Source organism: Diadema antillarum, unplaced genomic scaffold, assembly GCF_040938485.1.
Source record: "Diadema antillarum isolate AM-2024a unplaced genomic scaffold, OU_Dant_1.0 scf00000117, whole genome shotgun sequence".
Taxonomy (NCBI): domain Eukaryota; kingdom Metazoa; phylum Echinodermata; class Echinoidea; order Diadematoida; family Diadematidae; genus Diadema; species Diadema antillarum.
Genome location: NW_027271006.1, coordinates 107717 through 133357, shown reverse-complemented (window position 1 = coordinate 133357; position 25641 = coordinate 107717). Strand labels below are relative to the sequence as shown.

The 25641-nt window shown below is 39.5% G+C and overlaps 1 protein-coding gene across 1 annotated transcript in view; it reads left to right on the top strand.

The window, feature by feature from the left end:
- The window catches only part of LOC139719931 (syntaxin-binding protein 4-like), a 36624-nt gene extending 14609 nt beyond the window's left edge, over window positions 1–22015 (top strand). Inside the window, 15 exon segments of the mRNA XM_071631314.1 lie at window positions 1388–1517; window positions 3158–3264; window positions 4928–5433; window positions 5913–6011; window positions 6993–7195; window positions 8035–8131; window positions 9568–9710; window positions 10366–10473; window positions 11277–11342; window positions 11964–12152; window positions 13566–13691; window positions 14330–14373; window positions 15839–15984; window positions 20796–20853; window positions 21593–22015. Coding sequence (XP_071487415.1) covers window positions 1388–1517; window positions 3158–3264; window positions 4928–5433; window positions 5913–6011; window positions 6993–7195; window positions 8035–8131; window positions 9568–9710; window positions 10366–10473; window positions 11277–11342; window positions 11964–12152; window positions 13566–13691; window positions 14330–14373; window positions 15839–15984; window positions 20796–20853; window positions 21593–21692 — 2122 coding nt within the window. The 3' untranslated portion in view covers window positions 21693–22015.
- Window positions 22016–25641: the final 3626 nt, after the last annotated feature.

Sequence of the window (25641 nt, the reverse complement as noted above, 5' to 3'; positions counted from 1 at the left end):
ATTTCGACAGATGATAGAAGACATGTCAGACTCTAATAATATGTCAAATTCAGAAAATCGTAAGTTTTGACCAATTTTGATGCTCTAACTTCAAACTCGATTTTCACGGCTTTGACCGTGCGCGACTTTAGGACCATTTTGTTGTAGCGGGTCACATATATTTTATCTACTGCATTACTTGTATTTTCTTCTTTTTTTTTCACGGTCGGCAGTTCCTGAAAATTTCATGCCACGAAAAAAGGTCTTCTGCTCCAATTCATCCTAAAATGTTTCTGGTCTTACAGTATTTAAAGTGAGTACTGTAAAAGTGGTTTCTTTCGCGTACAGATACTTTCGTGGTTTCCATCGATGCCAACTTTTTCGCGTGTGTTTAAATTCGCGGTCGGCATAATCTGTGAATTCACAGTTGGCAAAAACTGTTTTATTTTGCACATGAAAACCAAAACTATAATCCAGTTTTTCTTTTATTTATTAAATAGAAATTAAAATCAAATGCAGGCTTACCTGAAATCCCATCTCTCAAGTACAGTCAAACCTGCCTTAGCGGCCACCTCTCTATAGCGGCCACCTGTCTACAGCGGCCACTGAAAAATCCCCCTGAGAGAAAAGCCACGTTAAAGACCCTGTGTATAGCGGCCACCTGTCTAACGCTGCCAGCAGCCACAAATTTTGTTTCCCGCGGTAGATTTTAACCTGTCTATAGCGGCCAAAAACCCAATGGAGCCATAGCCGAGCCGATAATTCAGCGTGTTTTTCTGCTTTTTAGCCGTGCCAGTCATTCCTGGGCAGCGTTCAGTGATCGCTACCGCTGCATTCATCACTTATTCAGTCACAATAATGCACTAGTGTTAAGCTTTCTTCATGACTGTGCACATGCTACATGTATACTACTGTGCGACAATTTCATAAACACCGGCATTGTTCTATGCATGATACACACGTGTGCATACGTACACACATACATGTACATGTACAATTGTAAGTATAGATGTATACAACGATGATACATGTACATGTAGGCAATGCACACAAAGTTGGATCACCTGTCTATAGCGGCCACCTGTCTATAACGGCCACTTTTTCCGTATCCCTTGGGTGGCCGCTATAGACAGGTTTGACTGTACTTTATAACATGCGGAATCTTTGTGTGTGCATGTGCGCAATAGCGTTGTAACAAGCGGCGAGTTCAAAACATTTCCTTGCGTGGTTAATTTCGCGCGACTTTTCAAAACATTTTTGCGTGATGTTAAATTCATGGTTCAACCTCAAAGCGCGAAAAGCGCGAAAATAAAACCACCGCGAAAGAAACCACTTTTACAGTATGGGGTTTCAGGATGCAGGAATATGCACTCATTGTTTACTCACTCTATAATCTCACCCATTGTAGGAAACAAGTTTTGCAGATTGTTGTCAGCAAAGTGGTTGGACTAGGCCTGGACCTGATCGGTGGGACCAACAGGCAGGAGGGACCTGGTATCTACATAGACCAGGTCCTGGCAGGAGGCGACTGCTACCTGGTGAGTTACAGAATGGTATTAGTGCATTGTCCACATGCCCTGTGTATACTGGAAGTTAACAGTGTACAACAACTGCCACAGATGATGTGGCTTTGTTATGATATGGAATGTGCCATATATTTTGCAGTTGTTTCATCTTTGTGAATTTTATGATTTGACTAATATGTGCAAAATTAACTCTGTTTTAATAGTGCTCCGGCACTTACTTTAACTTGCCCTCAGCATTCAATAATCCCTCCAAAGTAATAACCCAATTGCAGTAACAGTTGTACATTAACAGGCCCACTCAGGTGCAGCAAAAATAAAAACCTTGCAAAATATTTGGTGTATATAATAGTCCAACAGGAATACCAATATGGCACAATAGGAACTAGAAAAGCACTCTGAGAGCGCAGATCTCCGCCAAGCATGCAGCTTATTTCCACCACTGATCTTGTTCTTCCATAGAGATATCGTACGTACACACAGCATCGGTGCTGATCACAAGTCGCCCGATTTCCCAATATAGAAGCCTTTGCTACGTCATAAACCCTCAGCTGCACGGCGCGCCTCGCCCCAGCAGAAACTAGAGCACGCACTTTAGTGCGCGCAGGCAAACCTCAAATACGCGCAGCCTGAACTCCCAAGGTCATTGACCCTACCTGCCAAAACATCAAAAATCCTTCATAAATTCCCCCAAAATTCTCGGATCACTACCAAAAGTTAACCATAAATTGCTACTTCATTCTCAAGCTTTCCTGCTAGTTTCATCCCAATCCGTTAGAGGGATAATATAGTCTTGGTTGAGACCTAATTTAAGGTTTCTAACTTTTTTGGTGAGATAATGAGAAACCTCTTATGAAATATGAAAGAGCATGTAATTCTATGAGGAATTCAACGTTTATTTGATGAAAATTGGTTTTGGAATGGCTGAGATATCCAAAAAAGAGTAATTCTAATAAAGCGTGGGACCCACACTTTATTACGATCGTTTTGTTTTACTTTGTTTTTGGATGTTTCAGTCATTCCAAACCCGATTTTCATCAAATAAACTTTGAATTCCTCTTAAAATGGTATGCTCTGTACTAAATCATAAGTGTTTTCTTGGTATCTTGCAAAAATTTAAAAGCCCAATTTTCATCTCCACCAATACTGTACTATCCCTTTAACTACTTTTTGAGTTATTTTGCACGCGGACAAACGAACTAACTAACGAACTAACTAATGAACAAACCAACGGTAATGAAAACATAACCTCCCCCTTGGCGGAGGTAATTAGGAGCAGTGGGTAATCTCTGCTATTAATTCAATGATTTCTGAATAAACCACTATGAGGTGCTTTAGAACTACTACTATAATACCACTATTATTCATACACTGCACTGCCCCAAGTGAGTATAGTTCCCAAAATACTTTAAATTGCATCAGTTATTATCTGTTGTCAATGGTGTTTCAGCATGTCTGCATATTATGTGAACCTCTACACGTTGGTTGGTATTTTTTAAGAGCTACACTTTTCTTGTTTTTCGGTTTAATGTGGATATGCATTATCCAATGTCCTTTGTTTTGTATGTTAGGTCTGCTAATGTTTACTTGAACCATTAGAGCAAGCATTCTGTCATTCTGGTGCGATGATTTCTGAACCTCTATTTTGTCTGAAGGATGGCCGAGTGAGGGCGGGGGATCAGCTGGTTGCCATTAACGACCAAACCTTGATTGGAGTCAGCCTTGAGGAGGCCTTGGCTGTTGTCAACAAATTCAGCCTCAGGTAAAGTGTGCAGACATGAGAGTAGAAAAAATAAAGAGTTTAAATGTGAAAGCCAATGTACAAATTGTATTCAATTTTAGACATCAACTTTAGATATCTATGATTTAAGGTGCTGAAAAACAAGGTAAATTATTAAGGTACAGTGGAAACTCGATATAACGAGATGGTCGGGACCGAGTCGTTTTCCTCGTTATAGCCGATATTTCGTTATATCAGTAGGCATAAAAGAAAGCACAATATAAAGACATTAATTTGCACATGTGGGACTACCCATCATCTTTCAATCAATCCTGATAACTTGGTAATGTGTGTGAGGTAATTACTCACCTTTATGGGTAAGAAGATGTTTTTTTGCCACTGAAATCCGATATCAAGAATGTTTTTCTTATTAATTGTAGATGTTTGAATTTGTAAATCTATATAGCTTGCGATTGTGTGAAGATCGTCTGTGGATTGGTATGTGGTTATGGTATGGGTGTGTGTTGTGTGTGGAAAGCTTGAATATGGTCTGCACAATGCTGTGTGTGTGTGTGACGCATTCTGTATGTACATTATGACTGCGTGTGTGTGAAGATGGGGAATTCCCTATGTAGAAAACCAATCACCGCATCAGATTGCCTCACACTTGCTAAACGTCATGATGATGTCATGTATATGGCCGTCTGGCCCACCACATTTTCTGCATGTGATATTAGTGCACGCACACACACACATACACATACAACATGCGGTGCTAGCTAGCTGTAGAGTGAACTGAAGAAAATATGTGTGTACAAGACAGTTTTTGGCGCATCGAGCTTTACAATCTCGGAACATGATAGCACAGGCGAAGTAAAGCTTTACCCGAAGACATTTTGCTTCACCTCGCTATAACAGGTTTGATCGGCTATGTTTTTCTTTGTTTGGAAATCACAAAATTTATCTCGTTATAGCAGTTATTTCGTTATAGCTGATCTCGCTATAAGAGTAACATTTTACATAGACTTGTGTGGAAGGAAGTTTGGGACCGGGAAAATTTCCTCGTAATAACCGATATCTCGTTATAGCAGTGTTCGTTATACCGAGTTTCCCCTGTATATGTAATGATTCTAACAATATCTTCAAAAATAGTTTTTGGGATGTAAGAAGTGTGGTATCTTTAAAAAATTTGATTTTTTTTTTCTGTATTTAATGATGACCATATAAAATGTGGAAATAGCATTTATTGGACGGTTTTTGCATTCAAATTCTTCAAATACAGCCTGTCTTTGTACCCTGGTTTGTTAAGGTCTGAAACTGATGCTTAGTGGAAAAAAAAAAAAAAACAAAAAACAATCCTTTTCACAGTGCACTTGATTTTGGTTAGAGCCACATATAAAACTTCTAAGTATCATTTCAATAAAAATTCAGTGAACTGAAAATTATGGCGATAGTTTTGACTGTTTTTGTGGTGAAGAGTAGGAAAATGCATGCACTAATTATACATATACTTTGCTATGGTATTTAGAAATACTGGGTTGTAAGTGAATATCAATAAACAGTTTATGAACTTTGATAGTTTTTTAAGTGATGCAAGTCTATTATTGAATGTGATGAAATGTTTTGTTACATAATGTATGAAGTATAAAAGTGTCCCATTATTATCTTTTGCTATTTGCTTTCCATTTTCATTTTTCTCTTTCAGACCTGACTTGAATTCAGTGACCATCTCCTACATTCCTTGCACCAGAACTCCAGTCTCCAAAGACAGAAACTTTACCCCCAGCTCACACCCCTCTGGAACAAGCCAGTCGGTCAGCTCGCCCCAGTCATCCCCTCAGCCTTACCATCATCACCCCTCCCTGCAACTCAGTAGAACGCTCCCACAGATTCCAACCAATCAGAGGTCGCGGGTTCTTCAGTCATCCACACTCCCCTTGCCCCACTCCGCATCCCATGCCAGGGGCAGCAGGGGATTTGACGCTCTCAATAATTCCCCTCACTTGATGAGCTACCCCCCTGCATCGCAGTCCAACATCCCACAGCAGGCAATGTCCACAACGCACTCATCGGAATCCTCCGCTATGGGTGGAGGGGTTTTGCCAGAAAGGAGGTCCCCAGCTGTGGGTCAGCCTGCACAGAGTCCCTCCACTCATCAGGTTGAGATCAACCCATTCCCTCAAGGTAGATATTGAAAGCCAAACTAGCATTGTACTGTGCAAGCTGTTATTTCTGCGAGGGTTTAAATTAAATGTGAATTTTGCAAATCACGATTGGATCGCGAATTTTAACGACATGCTAAAGTGTCGCCATGCGCTAGGGTAATAATGCATTTACGTTAGCATCGGAGTCAATTCGCAAAAACAACATCTCGTGAAAATGTCTGTGACCTCCTCATTCACAAAAATATCTGTACATGAAAATAACAGCTTAACCCATTGAGGACGGGCTGATTTTGCTACAACACGCATTTCCCATAGACACTTGCCCGAGTATACTCGGGACTTCGTCCTCAACGGTTTAAGTATGCAGTAGTCATCCACTACATCTCTCACAAGTTACGCTCAGTCAAGCGAAGATGCATATCAATGAGCGTATGTTACACTAAGTGCATGTTTCATGCGAAATATATTCTTGTCATCTTTTCTTTTGTCTACGTACCTCCCATGTTCCTGTAGATGATGGTCCAGCCAAGATGGCCCCACTGTCCGCCCTCCCACCCCATCTCCAGGGGGGTGTGTACATGGAACCAAAGATGACATCGACTCCAGAAGGAGGTGCAGTGAATGGTGAGTAGTGGCAACTGCTGTCAACCCCTTTCCAGGCATCATGCATTTACATCATACATTTTTATGTACCAATCCCAGCATTCACAAAAACACATGTGCCCACAGTGTAATGAGCACAAACAAGCTACCAAAAATGAGAAGGCAAGAAAAATCTGAGATTATTCAAGATGAAGGAATTTTTAATGACCTTTGCCAAAACCTGTTATAATTTCCACCACATTTTCTCCCATGGATGAAAACAATTTTACCTTATGTTAACTCTATTAACTACCACTTGCTTTTAAAATTGTGTTGTGTTGAAGTGAAATGACTGTGAAGGAATGAAACAGTGGCTTAAAAAAAAAAAAAAAAAATCACTAAATTGTCAATGAATAGAAGATTGTTGTATACGTATCTATGATATGTGCATGGCACCCTGTATGACTGTACATTATTTCTAATGTGTATTCTACAACTTGAAAGCTATATGTACCAACACACTGAGTGCAAGATATTAGCTGGGGGATGATGAAATGATAGAATATTATATAATATATAGGGTATGCAGATATTTGTATTCAAGTGAGAAATAATGATGGCCATATTTCAGGGAATCATGAGGCTACTGGTTTGTTTAACACCCACGGTATTATCATCTTGGTGTCGTTTCCTGCTAATGAAACATTCTATGAAAAGTCACAAAGTTACCAGTGTGTACTGCATTTCCAAGTGCAAACAGCTCACTGTAAGCCATATATTTTGCACTGTTCTTATTTTCATGAATTTTGCAAATTTAACAACCCACAAAAATATCTCTGATCCCAACGTGAATGTTACATACACGCAAATATTTCTCCGTTTCTTACTGTACTCCATGATTGCGAATCTAATCTCTCATGAAATTATGGGAAAGTCCCAATTCTAGAAAATTAGAGTGACTAAATATATGGCTTATACAGTACTGGTCTACCACTAACCTTGATCCCTCTTCTCCCAACCCAGGTCTTCCAGGCAGGCAGTCTGTACCCATCCCTGGAGGCGACCCCTCCCCAGTCCTACCCCCATACAACATCAGCCACTACACCAATCCCCCCATCAGCTCCTCCCAGTACAGCTCCCCCACCCACAGCCCCTCGCCCCACCCTAGGGGCAGGCGGCTGTCCATTGACCCCCAGATCAGACTCCGTATTGACAAGCTGCAAGTGGTAAGGACAGATCCAGAATTTGGCTTCAGATCTTCTTTGTAAAAATCGAAGAGAATTGATAATGTTGCAATATCCAGTTGTTCAATTATCTTAATGATATCATAATTTTCTAGTCATCTTTTTTTCTTTCTTTTTTTCCTTGTTCAATATGGCTGCAGTTCCCATAAGGAGGCCAGGCATTGTAGAAGTATGCAATGTCTATGTGAAGTTACATCACAATGTATGAATACATTTAGATATGATTTAAATACCAATAAATCTGTTGTACCTGCAGTGCTGAAAGACAGTATTCGCTTGTAGAATCAGTCACAAACTAGCCCACAAAAATCTGCTCAGTTTCTTCTTAGAGGCAGGCACAATGAATGTCATTCTGAATGCATGTAATGTATCAAGCTGCCTTGGATGTCTTTTCATTGATGTCCAGAATCTGCTGGTATTTCTCAAGAATTTGATTATGAATTCGTACTCTCTGCATTGCTGCCAGTGAGTAAAATACAGTCAAAGTGACTTGTGTTTCTGAGGTGCATGATAAAGCGAAATGCATATGTTAACCCAACAAGGCTGAAATACATGTTTCCCATAGACATCTGCCAGAGTGTACTCAGGGCTAGTCTTCAATAGGTTAAATGAAAACATAGATATTGTTCTTGACAAAAGAAAATGATACCACTACTGATAAATGCAAATTTGATGTAGAGCCTGTTGGACAGCATGATATCTGCCAATTGTTGTTATTGTTTGATACATTTTTTGTGTGTTTCATGCGAATAGTTGCATACGTGTACACACGCATTTACTGGCACTGTTTGTCTTCCCTTCTCTGTTTTGCTTCTCACCAGGCCCTAGAGTACCTTGGAGTCCACCCAACAGCTGAGCAGAATCGGGAGTTGGAGCGGAGGCTGAGTATCGACCAGGACGGCATGGTCCCTTATGGAGGTGAGAATCTACTGCCACAGTCACAATGTCATGCCGAAATCTAATTATGATAGGAAGCACCATTTACTAATATGAAGAAGATGAGAAGGCAATGGGATTAGGTGTTTAAAGATAATATTATCAAGTTTTGGTACCTCAAAAGTTTCCCTGAATTTCCTTGTCTTAGTTTGTGTTTCAGGTTAAAGTACCTTTCATATAACTAATACTGTGAGACTTACTTGCCCAAAGTGCTCTCATGTCTTAGTAATCATGCACTGAATCGACGGCTAGCGCATGCGCACACAGACATCTTATCCGTTCATGGATTTGAAAATTGCGCTGACCGTCAATTCAGTGTAGCTCTCCCAAGGTCCTCTCGACCGAGTCACATTCAGTCATCAATTCGAACAGAAAGGGACTATTGGCAGAACCAAACGTTGCCCGAAGCCTGTTTTCAATACTTCAACTTAACTGGTGAGTCTTCAAATTGAAGAATTTATGGGATTTTAAGTTGATATTTACCCGCGATACTACGTCTGTCGTGATCCTGAATGCTACAATGCGCAGCCCCATTACGCTATGCGTATGGGGCTGCTGGTCGCAGTTAATTGCACGATTACTAAGACATGAGAGCACTTTGGGGCGAGTAAGTCTCACAGTGTTAGTTATATGAAAGGTACTTTAACCTGAAACACAAACTAAGACAAGGAAATTCAGGGAAAATTTTGAGGTACCAAAACTTTATATTATCTTTAACACCCAGCATTATTATAAAGTGAATGGAATTGGATGTCATGAAGTGTAAAATCTTTAGGTCAGGAGCAGAATTTACTTCTTTTTTTCTTGTTTTTGTTTTTGTGTGTGTCAGAGCTTGTGAGTATACAATATTTCAATCCTTTGATAATACTACATGTATAACATCAACAGAAGTAAAGAGGAAATTTGCAAACGTTCATACATACAACTGTAGTCAAGTATTAGATTATAATTAGAGAGTTGTGTATTGTGTTCAGAATGTAATTTGTGCCTTACATGTGACTGTGTATTTTTCTAAATTCTTGCAGAGCATTCATTTCTGTGCCATTTTTATGTACTTTGAAAACAAATGACCAGAAAATACTAAAGGACACGAGTGTTAACATGTCATTTGTGCATAGTAATTCTGCAAAAACAAAGATGTCTCTTTTGTTGCACATTGGCAATGAATGAAGAACTAAGTAGCGCAAATAACATGATATGCGGACTTCACAGAGTGGCCATTGTGAAAGATACTTTTTAGGTTTATGCTGGGTAAGATGTGAAGTGTATGATATTCATTTGATAGTAATACGTAACTATACCTGTGAGTATTGTAGATACACTAAAGAGTTATTACCATATCATGCTGTCAGGTAATTGCTCATAGCGCACCCAATAACCATCCAGCTTCTATGCAACCTGTAACCTCCCCCCTCCAGAGTTTGTTGCTGTTGCCAAGCAACTGTTCAAGATGCAGCTCAACGATACCAAGGTGGGTTCGGCATCAGTGACCCACAGCAGCTACGACGTCACAGACTTTGCCGAGCCGCCCCCATTCCAACCCCAGGTTTGTCATTTGAGAGTCTTCCTGTCAATGATGAAATGAAATTGAAAATGAAGTGAACTGAATTGAAATGGAATTAAAATGATCCGCCCCAAAAGGAATCCCAGGTTCATCATTTCAATATGCTCCTGTTGCTGATGAAATGAAATGAATCAAATGAAATGAAATGAAAACGAAATAAAAATTGTACATACATTATACGTAAGTGATGTGAAATAGAATATGAAAGGAAGAATGAAATGAACAAGATAATGGGGGAAATAGAGTGAAGAAATGGAAAAATGAAATGAAATGAAGTTGATCAGTGCATAATGAGAGTTCATGTTCCTTTTTTATGTCTAACATTAGAAAACATAGAATTCAAATGATATTTACATGTGCAATCCCTCATGACATTCTAAATGTCGGATCTTTGTGTCATTCTACCCTGTTGTCAGATTTTTGTGAATGCTATGATATGAGTTTTTTTTTGTGTGTGTGTGTGTGTGTGAGACAGCCTGTTTGAGAAATTTCAGTGTTAGGATGTTTTGAATGAGTTACCATGCATTATGGGATTCTGAAATGTCAGGTAAGAAGGCAGAAGGGAGGTCAAGTATACACATATATATATAGAGGATCATATGGAATATAAACATATATCTGTATATCTCTCTCTTCTCTTTCCTTGCTCCAGGTACCAACTCCCCCTCCGATACCTGCGACCACCATCCTACCAATTCTGGAGGTTGAGAGACTGAGTAGGGAGAGGGATGACGCTCGGCAAGAGACTGAGAGACTCAGGGTGAGGGCAGAATACAAACCAGTCATTTTGGGACTCTTGCACATTTTACACATACATAGAGGGCTGGCAACCTCTGCAGATATTTCCAGGACATACTGCTGCACACTGAAAAAACTTATTACCAAGGCAAAAATCAGATTCTCTTTTAAATGTGGGAAAATTGCACACACTTTAATAGCATACAGTTCAAATCAAATGTTGGGGGAAAAAAAAATTTATCATAAAAAACACCCTTGTTTTGGCATGGTTACATATTCATCTCTATTACATATTCATATCATGCCTGAAGAGATCCTTGTCATTTGATTGGTTGTTTCACATTTATCATCTGGCCCATTTCACTATGACGTCATCATCTGTGCTCTATCTACCATGCAATTTTGGATTCATACGATTTGCTCCATTGCACACGCTGAGAGCCTGGTACACTACACATGTAAAATACTTGCGTTTGCAGTGTGTGTATGTGACAGCGCGCTTGTGTAAAGCGCTCAGTGAGCACTCTCTCGATCTCAGATTCTCTCTTGTTTCTTAATTAATAAAACATCAAATCACAAGAATCTATGTTAGGCGTTATATAAAACAAATAATAAATGTTTTTCAGTTGTACAATGGACAGAATATTTCATTCAGTGAAAGATGAATGGATCATTCATCTTTCACCTCATGAAATATTCTGTCCGTTGCACTCATAAACATTCATTATTTGTATACTATTCATCTAGAAATGAGAAACAGGCATTGCATACAAATATATAAAGACAGAAAAGTAAGTCTTCTTATCATTGTTGTCCATTCTTCAGCTTCTCTTGTTGGAAAAAGATCACTCATTAAATGCTGTGGAAGAAGAACTGCAGAGGATTAGGAAGGTGAGTGTATTTTTCAGAAGTTATTGCTGTGTTGATAGTGTACAGTATATCATGAATGTAGCATGGCATCTTACGGGTGGTTTACCACCTGGTCTTAATCATGGACATCACTGAATTATCTGAATATCTTGTCAAATTTTATGCAATCCTCTCATATACGTTCACATAAAGGGCATAGTAGCTTGATAGATTTGCAACCTTGTGTCTTCTATAGTGAGAGTACAGGAGGCGAAGGCATTCTAATTGTAGTGAACTTGCAGTGTATCTGTGCACTGAATGTGCAGACCATCAGTGTAGTGAATTTGCAGTGCATTAGTGCAGAGCCTCAGTAGTGCACAAGTGTACATGTAGTGCATTTGCAGTGCATTGAATGTGCTTTTAATCCCAAGTTATATTACTACACATATCTATGGCAAAAAAAAGGTAAGAAATTTCTGTTCCCACCCCCCCCCCCCCCAAAAAAAAAAAAAAGAAATGCCTTTTCAGCCCTCAGAATACCACAGTGCTGGTATACAACGTTGGCATTCGTGGGTGTAGTGCATTAGAGGTGGTGTTTAAAGTTGCACTAGTCAGAGTAAGGTGTTAAGTTTCTCTCTCCCGTTGTTTCTGCCTCCCTCCCAGCAAGCACAGTCAGCCATCCAGGAGAGCCGGGCCCTCAAGTCCCGGGTCCACCTGGCCGAGGTGGCCCAGCAGGAGGCCCGCAGCATGGAGCTGGACTATGAGGAAGTGGTGGTCATGCTGGAAGAGGAGCTCAGTCGACTCAGGACCAAGATCAAGAGGACCCCGCCCCGCCAGTCACCCCAACCACCGGTATGACATGTTAACCCCAGCCAGTATGAACTCCCTCCTGACCCCAGTTGAAAGTGGACCATGCTACTATTAGGATCTAATCATGTGTTCAGTATTCTAATCTGGTTTACAGCCATGTCATTGGCAGTGATAGAGACATAAGCATGATAGGCCTACAAGTGTATTGGTTATGTCTGTGTCATTCTTTATCATTTTAGTGATCAGTAAGGTGTCACTTTGGATGGACTTACAGTACTTTGAATATTAAGGAGAATGCAATGTAAAATACACATTTCTGTTACATAATGTCAAAGAACCTCCAGTTTAACAAGGCAATGTAAAACTTGTGCTGCCTCAGGCAATGGACATTAAGCTATCCTTAGGCTGTGTGTTTTGTATTTTTTTTTGACGGTATATATTCCTTAATGTCTGTGTAAAAACACAGAGGTTGAAGTATCTGTATTTCAATTTATCAACAAAGTTTTGATCTCATGGATGATTGAGTGTTTTGATCCAGGCTGACGTTTAACATTGAAATACGAAATGATGAGGAGTCATGTAGGTATGTATGTAGGTGACAGATTTGAAGTATGCAATTAAGCGCCCTCAAGTTGCACTTGTAATATTAGCATATCTCCCAACATCTGTGTGGTTGTTTGCATTTGCTATTCACTTGTATCATCATAAACCCTTCAGGATTTCTCAATATGAAAAGTGAAAACACACATCAATTCTACCCCAAACCACCTCACCCTCAAACCCAACCCCCCAACCACCAAAGCCCCATCCACCAAAGCCCCAACCACCAAAGCCCCAACCACCCAACCCCCAACCACTCAACCCCCAACCACCCAACCCCCAAACACCCAACCCCCAACCACCAAACCCCCAACCCCTAACCACCAAACCCCCAACCACCCAATCCCCAACCACCCAATCCCCAACTGCCAAACCCCAACCACCCAACCCCCAACCCCCAACCCCCAACCACCAAACCCCCAACCACCCAATCCCCAACCACCAAACCCCAACCACCAAACCCCAACCCCCAACCACCAAACCCCAACCCCCAAACCCCAACCACCAAACCCCCAACCACCCAATCCCCAACCAACAAACCCCAACCACCAAACCCCCAACCCCAACCACCAAACCCCCAACCACCCAACCCCCAACCACCCAACCCCCAACCACCCAACCCCCAACCACCAACCCCCAACCACCCAACCCCCAACCATCTAACCCCCAACCACCAAACCCCCAACCCCCAACACCCAACCCCCAACCCCCAACCCCCAACCACCCAACCCCCAACCACCCAACCCCCAAACCCCCAACCCTTCCCAATCATCCCGTGTTGTAATCCCAAGGATCCCAACACTGCTAAAAAAAAAATCTTCATCCTTATCATCTGTTCACTTTGTTGTCTAAAAGACGTCAGGCCCAGAGGTGTCTGAGCTGCAGAAGCGTCTAGCAGTCCTTGGTAGTGAGCTGAGAAAGACGGAGGCAGGGAAGAGGACGTATGAAGTGGCCACGGACAAGCTGCTGAACTTTGCTGAAGTAAGTTCACTAACAGTCTCATGAAGAACTGGCTGATGAGCTGGGGGAATGTTTTAAGATCTGTCAGTCAAAGCAACTCATCCAAGATGTTATTTTTCTGGATCCCCCCCCCCACCCCCTTCTGTATTCTGTTGTTGTTGTTGTTGTTCTCTAATCAATGTGTCAGTGTATTTACCCGTTTTTGCTTTAACATGCATTTCCCATAGACACTTGCCCAAGTATACTCGGGACTAGTCTTCAGTGTGTTTAAAGGCTAGCTTCATTCACTCACTCCCATAGCGAAAGCCATTATTAAAAAAATTAGTATGAACTATTTCTTTATGTCTGCCTTTTAAATTTCTTTGAGTGCTTAAGGTAAGAAATTATTGAGGTCATAAATATAGAGAATGAAATGTAATTTCCTCCATGTCTGGTTAAACTCCAACACAGAAGTGAATGTGTGGATACATTTTCCACATGTTCGATGATTGTAATTTGCAACTTCACCATTTCTTCTTTAACTATTAGTGACAGCTGGATGCTCCCAACTTTCTAATGTGATTTAGGTTGCATTGCCATATGCATACCTAGCACCAGAACAATGTGATGCTATATTAGTCTCAATGTCTCATATGGTGTCTATATTTTCTTTCTATCAGATGGTTCATGAACATCTCACAGATAGTCCAAGTGGAACACTGAGGTAAGCTGATATAATGAGAATCTAGCAACCAAACTATGTGCTTAACGTTTGCCAGACCATGATACACTAAAGAGCTGACTAATTGTTGTTAAAGATAATAAAAAGTTCTGGTACCTCAAAAGCTTCCCTGAATTTCCTTGTCTTGGTTTGTGTTTCAGGTTAAAGTACGTTGTCTGTGAGAATTACTCGCCCCAAAGTGCTCTCATGTCTTAGTAATCGTGCAATAATGGTTTCGTACCAGAGCCAACGCTGTACAGCGTCGATAAATATTGTACGAAACCACTGACTGCGACCAGCAGCGTGCAGCCCATTGTACGCATAGCTAACTGCGACCAGCAGCCCCATACGCATAGCGTAATGGGGGCTTCGCATTGTAGCATTCAGGATCATGACAGAATTAGTATCGCGGGTAAATGTCAACTTAAAATCCAAAAATTTCTTCGATTTGAAGACTTACCAATTAAGTTGAAGTATTGAAAACAGGCTTCGAACAACGTTTGGTTCTGCCAATGGCCCCTTTCTGTTCGAATTGATGACTGAATGTGACTCGGTCGAGAGGACCTTGGGAGAGCTACTAGTACATACACTGGATACCATGGCCAGCGCATGCGCACACAAACATCTTATCCGTTCATGGATTTGAAATTTGTGTGCATGTGATGTGTTCGCATGCACTGGCTGTAGTATTCAGTGTACTGTATGTAGCTCTCCTAAGGTCCTGTCGACCGAGTCACATTCAGTCATCAATTCGAACAGAAAGGGACTATAGGCGGAACCAAACGTTGCCCGAATCCTGTTTTCAATACTTCAACTTAATTGGTAAGTCTTCAAATTGAAGAATTTATGGGATTTTAAGTTGACATTTACCCCGCGATACTAAATCTGTCATGATCCTGAATGCTACAATGCGAAGCCCGATTACGCTATGCGTATGGGACTGCTGGTCGCAGTTAATTGCATGATTACTAAGACATGAGAGCACTTTGGGGCGAGTAAGTCTCACAGTGTTAGTTATATGAAAGGTACTTTAACCTGAAACACAAACTAAGACAAGGAAATTCAAGGACACTTTTGAGGTACCAAAACTTTTTATTATCTTTAAGCCAGGTATCAAATGAAATATTGTCTTTATTTGAGCTTCATGCATTGCATCAATGGTGTTAATTGGGTTGGGTTGAGATTTAACTGCAATCTCTTCATAAAAAAAGAAGAAAAGAATAATAATGATAAAATGGGAAGGGGGGGGGGGGCAAATGATGGGAATTTTGCCACAAATACAATAGGTACAGTTCAACAAGAAAGCTACCGGGTATGTTGCAAGTATTTTAGGTCCTCTGCAAATGCATGTATTATGGTTTGTAGGGTTTAATCTACAGAACTATGGAAATGACCTTGCCATGATAGTGCATGTATGCCAGTGGACAGACTGCACCAACAGCCTTTTCCATGAATATCTTGCTCACAGTAATCGCCAGAAGGGTGAGAGTGCAAGGAGGGGGACTAACGGCTTCCGACCCCCTGGTTACCTGGCCAGGCACAAAGGACCAATCAACCTGGCGTCAGAGGCTAAAGACATTGTCAAAGCGGTCAAGGCACTCATGGAGTCAGAGCGTAAGTAGGAGTCACCCTTGGCCTTTTTAGCCTCATTGGGTTGTAGGATTGGCTGACTGTGGTAAATTGAGACACCTGTGCATCTTGCAGTGTACAGTGAAACCCTGATAAAAGCATAATGTTGCTGGGACTGCTGAATTTACCTTGATGTAACTGGTGCCTTGTTGTAAACATACTGAAACAGAGACCATCTACTGTAAATACAATTATGGAAAATTGGGACTGCCAAATCCACCTCATTAAAAGTGGTACCTCATTTGCAAGTGAGCTTGATGTACAACGTAACTGTTTCCCTGTATATGTCGCAAATTGTAGGAAAACTTCTGAAATTAGTTGTACACTATGAATCGTCCATTTTTTTTTCCCGTATCACTGTGTTTCTATGTCTGTGGGTGTTGTATGTCTTTCATCATTTCGTACTCTAATGCGGTATTAAGAAAATGTGACACTTTTTAACCCTGTGAAACACTAAGTCAGTACAAACACTGTAAACTAATTCTGTGAAAGGAATGCAAGCGACTAAATGTTGAAGGGATGTAAGTGCTCTATGAAGTCAAGCAAAATGACCTACAAGCTGGTGAGAAATGAAACTGACCCAAGACTTGAAATATTTAGTATTTATAATCACATAACTCGGTTATCTGTCAGAGTACAACTATATACAAACATGGCTAAGATTTCACAAAATGACCTTAGCTGTAATTTTCCCAAAATTGGGCCCTTGCTGATCATCCTTCTTTTATGTGTAGTAACTAAACTGTGAGAGTAAGATTATAGAACAGGCCTTGAAATAGGATTTTGGAGGGGCAAGGCCATTTAGAAAAGGGCACTTTTTCCAAGAGGCCAGCCATGAAAGGGCACTTAGGTCAGTCAGAGGGGCACCAAGGCCACATTGAAAAGGGCATGTTGGGTGTTTTTTTAAAGGGTGATTTTTGCGACGTTGCAAGAATTTTATGTTGGTTTTTTTTTCATATTCTAACAACAACCCCCCCCCCCCCCCCAAATACATAATATATATACAGTCAACCTCGCGTAAGTCGACATAATCGGGACTGAGCAAAACACGTCGACTTACGCGTAAGTCGACATTTTGTCGACTTATAAATGAAAATTAATTTCCTCTGTACAGAGTAAGATTTGGATCACGATGCAGATCGCTACCCATATATCTTACTCCTTTTGCCGCCAAAACATGCCTACTGACATGAGCAACAATGTTTTAGTTCATGCATAAATCTTGCCTTGGTTAGTAACGACGACAACGCACAATTCCCAAATCTCTAGAGAGATTTTGAGAGAGCGGGATCGGAAACCTAGGCCCGTTTCTAGACACTTAACCTTTTAAACTTAATTTGAAATATCAAAGGCAAATTCCCCAAAATTGAATTAAACTTTGCGATTTAAATTCAAGTGCGTTGCTGGGAAGATATGCGTGTGATTTCGCATGATTCTGTCGAGATTATTTTTCAGTGCTGACTGAGTTGAAATATGTGTGATTTTTCTTCCCTAAGTCGCCATATTTGTTCTGCTCCGATTCGCAACATTATAACTACCGCTCTGTACGGCGCGGGCCTGTCTGAAATAAGAAGAAGAAAAGTTTGTTCATCCGAAAACGACATCTTTCGGACTACTATAACCTCCGTAAAAACAAACCTCTTACCATTGTCGGACTAATTTAACTTTGGACTGAGATTTAAAACTTCGGCATAGCGAACTTTAACAATAATTCGTTATCATTTTTTTTTTTCATTGACATTTTGTGAAGCAGCATGCGTTTCGGTAGTTTGAAACGTGTAAATGTTGCAATGTCTTTCCTCTGCAAGTGCAGACTAAGTTCGGTCACGGTGAAAGTTCCGTTACGAAATAAAAAATAATGCGAGCCTTTTCAACAATAACGCACTTCCGTACATTTTTATGCGTTTAAACGCAGTTTCTAGTTTCGGACAAGAACAGCAAGTCTTTTCTGCAACGCTCTTGCGTTTTAAAAACAGATTTGCATTTGATTTTTAGAGTTGCGTTTAAACGCAATTGAGTTTAAATTTCATACAATTTTCTAGTTTTGTGTTATTATCAAACGCAAGTCTTTTCAGCGTTCCGTGTGATTTGATGGACTTGTATTTGATTTTCAGAATTGCGTTTGATTTTTAATTTTGCTTACGATAAGTCTTATAACAATAACACACTTCCGTAGATGTTTAGAGATGCGTTTAAACGCAATTTCTTATAGTTTCGTACAAACACCGCAAGTCTTCTCTGCAACGCTCTTACGTTTGAATACACCGTTACGTGATTTGATGGACTTGCATTTGATTTTTAGAGTTGCGTTTAACTGCAATTGAGTTAAAAAAAAAGTTCCTTCAATTTTCTAGTATCGTGTGATTATCAAACGCAAGTCTTTCAGCGTTCCGTGTGATTTGATGGACTTGCATTTGATTTTTAGTGTTGCGTTTAAACGCAATTGAGTTTAAGTTTCCTACAATTTTCTAGTTTCGTGTGATTATCAAACGCAAGTCTTTTCAGCGTGCCATGTGTTTTGACGGACTTGCATTTGATTTTCAGAGTTGCGTTTAAACGCGAGTTTAAAAAAAAAAGTTCCCTACAATTTGCATACAGTTGCATTTAATTTGTAATTTTGTTTACGAAATAAAAAATAATGTAAGTCTTTTAAACAATAATACACTTCCGTAGATGTTTAGAGATGCGTTTAAACACAGTTTCTTATAGTTTCGTACAAAAACCGCAAGTCTTCTCTGCAACGCACTTGCGTTTAAATACAGTGTACAGCGTTACGTGTGATATGATGGACTTGCGTTTGATTTTTAGAGTTGCGTTTAAACGCAATTGAGTTAAAAAAAAATTCCCTACAATTTTCTGGTTTCGTATGATTATCAAACGCAAGTCTTTCAGCGTTCCGTGCGATTTGATGGACTTGCATTTGATTTTTAGTGTTGCGTTTAAACGCAATTGAGTTTAAGTTTCCTACAATTTTCTAGTTTCGTGTGATTATCAAACGCAAGTCTTTTCAGCATGCCATGTGTTTTGATGGACTTGCATTTGATTTTCAGAGTTGCGTTTAATTTTTAATTTTGCTTATACGAAATGAAAAAAATAATGCAAGTCTTTTCAACAATAACGCACTTCCGTCATTTCCGTAGATGTATAGAGATTTATTTAAACGCAGTTTCTAGTTTCGTACAAAAACCGCAAGTCTTCTCTGCATCGCTCTTGCGTTTAAATACATCGTTGCGTGTGATTTGATGGACTTGCATTTGATTTTTAAAGTTGCGTTTAAACGCAATTGAGTTTCAGGTTCGTAACAATTGTTTTCTAGTTTCAAGTGATTATCAAACGCAAGTCTTTTCAGCAACGCAATTGCGTTTAAATGCAAAAGTTGCGTGTGATTTGATATCACCTGCATTTGATTTTTTGAGTTGCATTGTAATAAATCTTTTTAGAAAGGGCCCTGGTTTTAATACCGCTTCGGAATAATCAACGTTAGAATATTCGGATTTACAAAAACAGGGGCAGGGGGCACATACCCCCGCCCCCTATACTTTTTGGGGCACCATCAAAATGTGCCCTCTTTTCTGGAATATGCCCCTTTTTAGGAGAATGGGACCGATTTTGCACCAGGGCAACTGAAAGTACAAAAAGGGCCTGGAAGGAGCACAGGGGCAGCTCTCGGGGGGGGGGGGGGGGGGGGGGGGGGGGGCAGGGGTACACAGTGCCCCTCCACCTTTTGGAGGATCAACTAAATGTGCCCTAATTTTTCTTTGAAGGTGCCCCTTTTTTCCTGTAAAGGGGGCACACTTTTTCCTAAGGGGCAGTTTTTAAGAAAAAAAAAAGGGCACTTTGAGGAACAAAAAGGGCACTTTGAGGAACAAAAAGGGCACTTTGAGGAACAAAAAGGGCACTTTGAGGAACGAAAAGGGCACTTTGGGGAACAAAAAGGGCACTTTGAGGAACGAAAAGGGCACTTTGAGGAACAAAAAGGGCACTTTGAGGAACAAAAAGGGCACTTTGAGGAACAAAAATCAAAAAGGGCACTTTGAGGAACAAAAAGGGCACTTTGAGGAACAAAAAGGGCACTTTGAGGAACACTTTCAACTAACCAGCCAACCCGTGTTCACATACAGTGTTACGGGGGTGGGGGATCTGCACAAATTTTTTTTACATTTTATTTCACTTTTTTTTCGCATGCGTGCCCTCGATCACATTTACTTTGAGCATGCGGGCGTGAATGCAGAGCGAGAGAGATGGCAATTCTCGCAGCCGTCCCACATGCCTGGCACATGGCTTGCGACCACTTGCTCCAGACGATTTAATAGCTGCATTCCCCACATTAACACACGCATGCACATACTGCACCCACCCAACGCGCTCAACCGCTGATTGCGACACTCGACGTACAGACACCATCAACGTACTTCCGTACGTACGCGCGGGCACACTACGAATACAGTCCAGGAAGTGGACTACTAACTAGCTAGTAACTCTATTGGCCGCTGCTATGCGCTATAGAACATTTAAGGATGGACATTATAAAATGCATCAATCGTTCATATACAATATCTGTACATTTGTACAGCGGGCTCTCGTTATAACGAAGTCCTTGGGACCGGCAGTTTTCTTTCATTATATCGAAATTTTGTTATAACCAAACATACAAACAATAAAAAACATAGAGCGGATAATGATACAGCCTAAATACTTTGTTGTGACCGGAATTTCGTTATAGTCGTGTTTGTTATAACTGGAGTGCACTGTACACTTTCTGTATTATTCACCATGAATATTTTGTTTCATTACAGCTCTACCAAATGGCTGGGAAGAGGCCTATACCTCAGATGGAACAAAATACTTTTTGAAGTAAGTCAAATCATATTCCTCAGGGTAAAATTTTAATGATTGACATAAGTGCACTGTGATATCTCATACAAAAGTTACCTCTTGAAACAGTTTGAAGATGAAAGTTGTTGTCTTGCAACTGATGGACAAATTGCCATACATCGACGTAAACAATTTGTCCATCAGTTGCAATGAAAACATCTTAACCGAAGAATTTCATGAATTTGAATGATTACGCAGTACCCGCTGCATGCTATAAGGAAAGTTGTTGCCTGTTATCCTTTTAACTAACTTTCTTATCTCAAATAATTTTCCACATGTGGATATCATGAATGTGTTTTAGCTCAAATCTTTATTCCGTGAAAAAACTCTGGTACTGGTTGGAACATTTTAAAGTTGTCTGACAATAAAAAGACAGACAGGCTGAAATGGAGACTAAAGCCTCCAAGCATAGGGTCTTCATACATATAGCAAATATCTGCTTGTTAAATGAGGTTCATATGATGTAGATACGCTATCAATGCTTGCATGTTGTGATTCAGATTGCTTGTAAAATCACATAATAGACAATGGTGATGATGATGTTGATAAATGAAAATGATTTTAACGAAGACAGTGACAAAGATTGTGATGATGATGATAATGGTGACAATGATTTTGCTTGATCACAATAAAAATACTTATAATGGTGTTGGTAGTGACAGTGAACTCTTTGGAAGATGGCATTATGAATCATAATGTTATGCAATTTTAATTTCAGTCACTTGACCCAGAGCACAACATGGATCCACCCGTCTTCCGGCGTCAACCACCTCCCTTCCATCCAGGAAAGAGATGACCTGCCTGAGACCAGAACGTGACATACTTTATGATAGAGAGGTGGCAGCTGTTCTTCCACAGTGAAGATTCACCACATATAAATTTGAAGCATCAACAAACCCATTTTTCTCTTGTTATTGTATTCTGTGTTGATCCTCATATCAGTACTACGTTTGGGATGTGTCGTTTTCTCGTTGATCAAGACTTGATTAACTGCGACTGGTGAATAGAGCCATTCTTTCAGACAGTTCAAATTTCTTACACCTTGTGTGTAACACCTTGCTTGACAGTGTTGTGTATGGGTATATGTCAACCAGTACATTTTATAAGAGACAAGGACTTTCAGGCCTTTAGTTTTACACTGTAAATGTATTGTGTAACATGCAGTTAAGGAGTGTTGTCTTGAAAAAGGGGATGATAAGTGTGCATCTTTTTATCAAGTGTGCTGAATGTAATTGTATTAATTTTGGTGTGAGTGTGTAGCATCATTGTCATGCTCGTCTCTCTCAAGCATCATGTATCAGTTTTAAGTCTTTTACGTAGATCACAGTCTCCATTATGTGTAAATCTTATAGGGTGAACACTACAGTGTTTTGTACCTACATTTGTACTTGCTTTTCATCAGACGACAAACCATTTCAACCTAAAAACTGTAAAGCATTGTAACAAAGCTTTTCCCTCTGAATCCAGAACCTCATTGTGAGGAAGTCTAAAATAGCGAGATACCCGATATGGTGAACAAAATAATTTTATAGTTCCTTTTCATTTTCTGTTCATGTTTTATTCCCGATACACCCAAGGAAATTTCAGTGGACCAGGTCCAAACCAGAATATCAGTCATTGTTCATTTATTCTCCAACCTTTGATCTGTTGTCATAGGTGCCTACATGTATATTGCTCCCAACATCTGGGGCCCGTTGCATAATTGTAACTTTTATGCAACTATCACATCTGGCCCCTGATCAGTCAATTAGCCTGTCACTATTCAATCTGATACATTTGCTCCAACCTTTACGATTGATCCCATGTTGAAAAAGAAAAATGTCTCAAGTTTTCACCTGAACAGGCGTACCTGATACAAATGACATATAAAGATTAAGGAATGTACAATTAATTACTCAGTAAACAAGACAAACCTACTTCTGGTTTTGATGCACATTTTTATTTAACAAGCAGCAAAGTTCCACAAACTGAATGAGCAAAGTCAATGACATGTACGGTGTAGCATGAATACTCTGTAAATATTTGGCTCCATCGGATGAGTGTTTACGTTTTTAATTACCGGTAATGCTCAGTTTTCTGTAGTATTTTTACTGGAAGACACTATCTGTCGTCCATGCAGGTAAAACTAATATGAGGCTGACTGTACACTTAAGCAGCAATTGACATACATTCATTTATACAATTATTTTGAATGTAATGTATACACTGTAGGTGTTTCTATAAAATATAGAAAGAAAAATGCTTTTATGGTGGACATCAAATAAAATATGTCTGAAGTGAAATCTTAAAAAAAAGGATACATAAAATAAAGAAAACCTTTCTGTGAGCATTGATTGAAATTTGCTCTTGTTTAGGCTCCTACTGTGCATTCCCGTTATAATGAACTTCTCATTACAACAAAGTAAAAATACATGTTTCAAAGGTATCAAATGTCTTTAAGCATTTTACTGTTCAGCTATAACAAAATTTTGACATAGCAAAATTTATGAAAAATGCCAGTCCCGAGGACTTCTTTATAATGTGAGTCACCTGTGTGAATACACGTAGAATACAAGCTTCTAGAAATAGAAGTACAACTGTATGATAGGTATCATTGTTATTAAAGGACAAGTTCACCTTCATAAACATAAGGATTGAGAGAATGCAACAATGTTAGTAGAACACATCAGTGAAAGTTTGAGGAAAATTGGACAATCGATGCAAAAGTTATGAATTTTTAAAATTTTTGTGTTGGAACCGCTGGATGAGGAGACTACTACAGCTTGTGAGTCATATGCGTACAACAGTATAAAGAAAATATAAAGAAAATTCAACATATTTTCACATAATAAAAGAGCACTTGACTGGGCTCTTTCTAGAGGCAGGGGGAATAATATTACCCATAACATTTGTCGGTAACGAGTCGGGGGAATGTGAACTTTTTTCATAAGATGAAATTTTGTGAAATTCTCTTTATATTTTCCTTATTGTTGTACGCATGTGACATCTAAGTTATTCACACACTGCAGTAGTCTTCTCATCCAGCGGTTGCTGCACAAAAACTTCAAAAATTCATAACTTTTGAACGGATTGTCCGATTTTCCTCAAACTTTCAATGATGTGTTCTAATAATATTGCTACATTCTCTCAATCTTTATGTTTATGAAGGTGAACTTGTCCTTTAAGACATGCTTTACATTTGCTTTCTTTTGCAATGTTAACCAATTGTAGAACTGATTTAAGATCAGCAGTTACAATATGGCTCCATAAACATCTGGATATGTCAAATGAGGGTAAACAGGTAATTAATACTCTGCATGTGTACAGCTTCATTATCCTGGTTTATAATGTTACAGTACTTTGTTTACAGGGAAGGGAAAAACTTTAATTTTGCAGCACAGAAAATGTCTTTTTCAAACAAAACTTTGCAGAACAGTCGACTCTCAGCATGAAAGAACTGCGCCGTTACAAACATCTTGTCATAATTATATTTCCCCAAAGTTTGAATTTAACAGAAATCTTATTGTGTTCCAAACCCGGATTTACAAGGTGCTATCAAAAGGTTCACACACTTCTTTATTAAAACTAGAGATAACTTGTGATTACAAACCCAACATTCTTTAGAATTGTTCATTTAATACAGTGGACTCCTGTTATTTTCTTTCGTTATATCAAAATTTTGTTAGAACTGAACGAATAAACAATAAAAAAAAAACATAGAAAGGATAATGTTGCCACCTGAATTTCTGTTTCATTGTAACCAGAATTTTTTATAACTGTGTTCGTTATAACGGGAGTGCACTGTACTTACAATGTATTGTACATGTAAGTCAATAATATGGCACATGGCGGTAAATGGTTTTCCTGCTACTTTGTCCAGCTTTAAGCTATAAAATCTTATCACCAACACCTGTGAATGTACAGTATCATCACGTTTATTGCATCATAACTGTAACTACATTGAGATGTCAAATAAAGTCTTACTCTATTTTGGTATGATAAATATGAGCACGTGGATATGACATGTTATTGTTGGCGAGACGAATAGATGAAAGCAATGCAGAGCCCATGCTCTAGTCTGTTTAAACAATACAAGAGGAAAAAATGGGGTTTGGAAAATTATTCAATGAAATCACTTAAAACAGAAACCGGCATCAGGAACATCTATGCAAAAATTGACCAAGGTTAGCAATTGCGACTCAAATGTCGCTTAATCAATTCATGTGTTTCACGCATCCTGATCAAGAGTTCTTGCTATGCACTTGTCACATTGTCAATTTTGCATTTACCACTTTATGTAAAAAATGACAAGAAATATGATTTTATTTCAACAGAACAGACAGACTCCCTATCTCAGAGATGTGGAAGCAGTCATTGGTTTTGAAGTATTCTTATACCATTCAGTTATACTGAATGATAACATTCTCTCTTTATTAACTTGAGAAATATCAAGCATACATGTATATTAACCCGTTGAGGAAGGTTTGATTTTGCTACAACACACATTTCCCATAGACGCCTGCCCGAGTATACTCGGGACTCGTCCTCAAAGGGTTAAGTATGGAAGACGTTATGCTGAACACTACTGCGCAATACATCGAGACCACTTTGAAAGCTGTATTTTTTTTTTCCAACTACATGGTATTCAAGCATTATACACTTATATGTTAGAGAAGATCACTTACAGACCAATAACATGTGTATCCTTGTATTTACACGACTTGTACATACATGTATCAATATCACTTGAAATGAACAAATGCAATTCACTTCAGCAACTCTACAGTA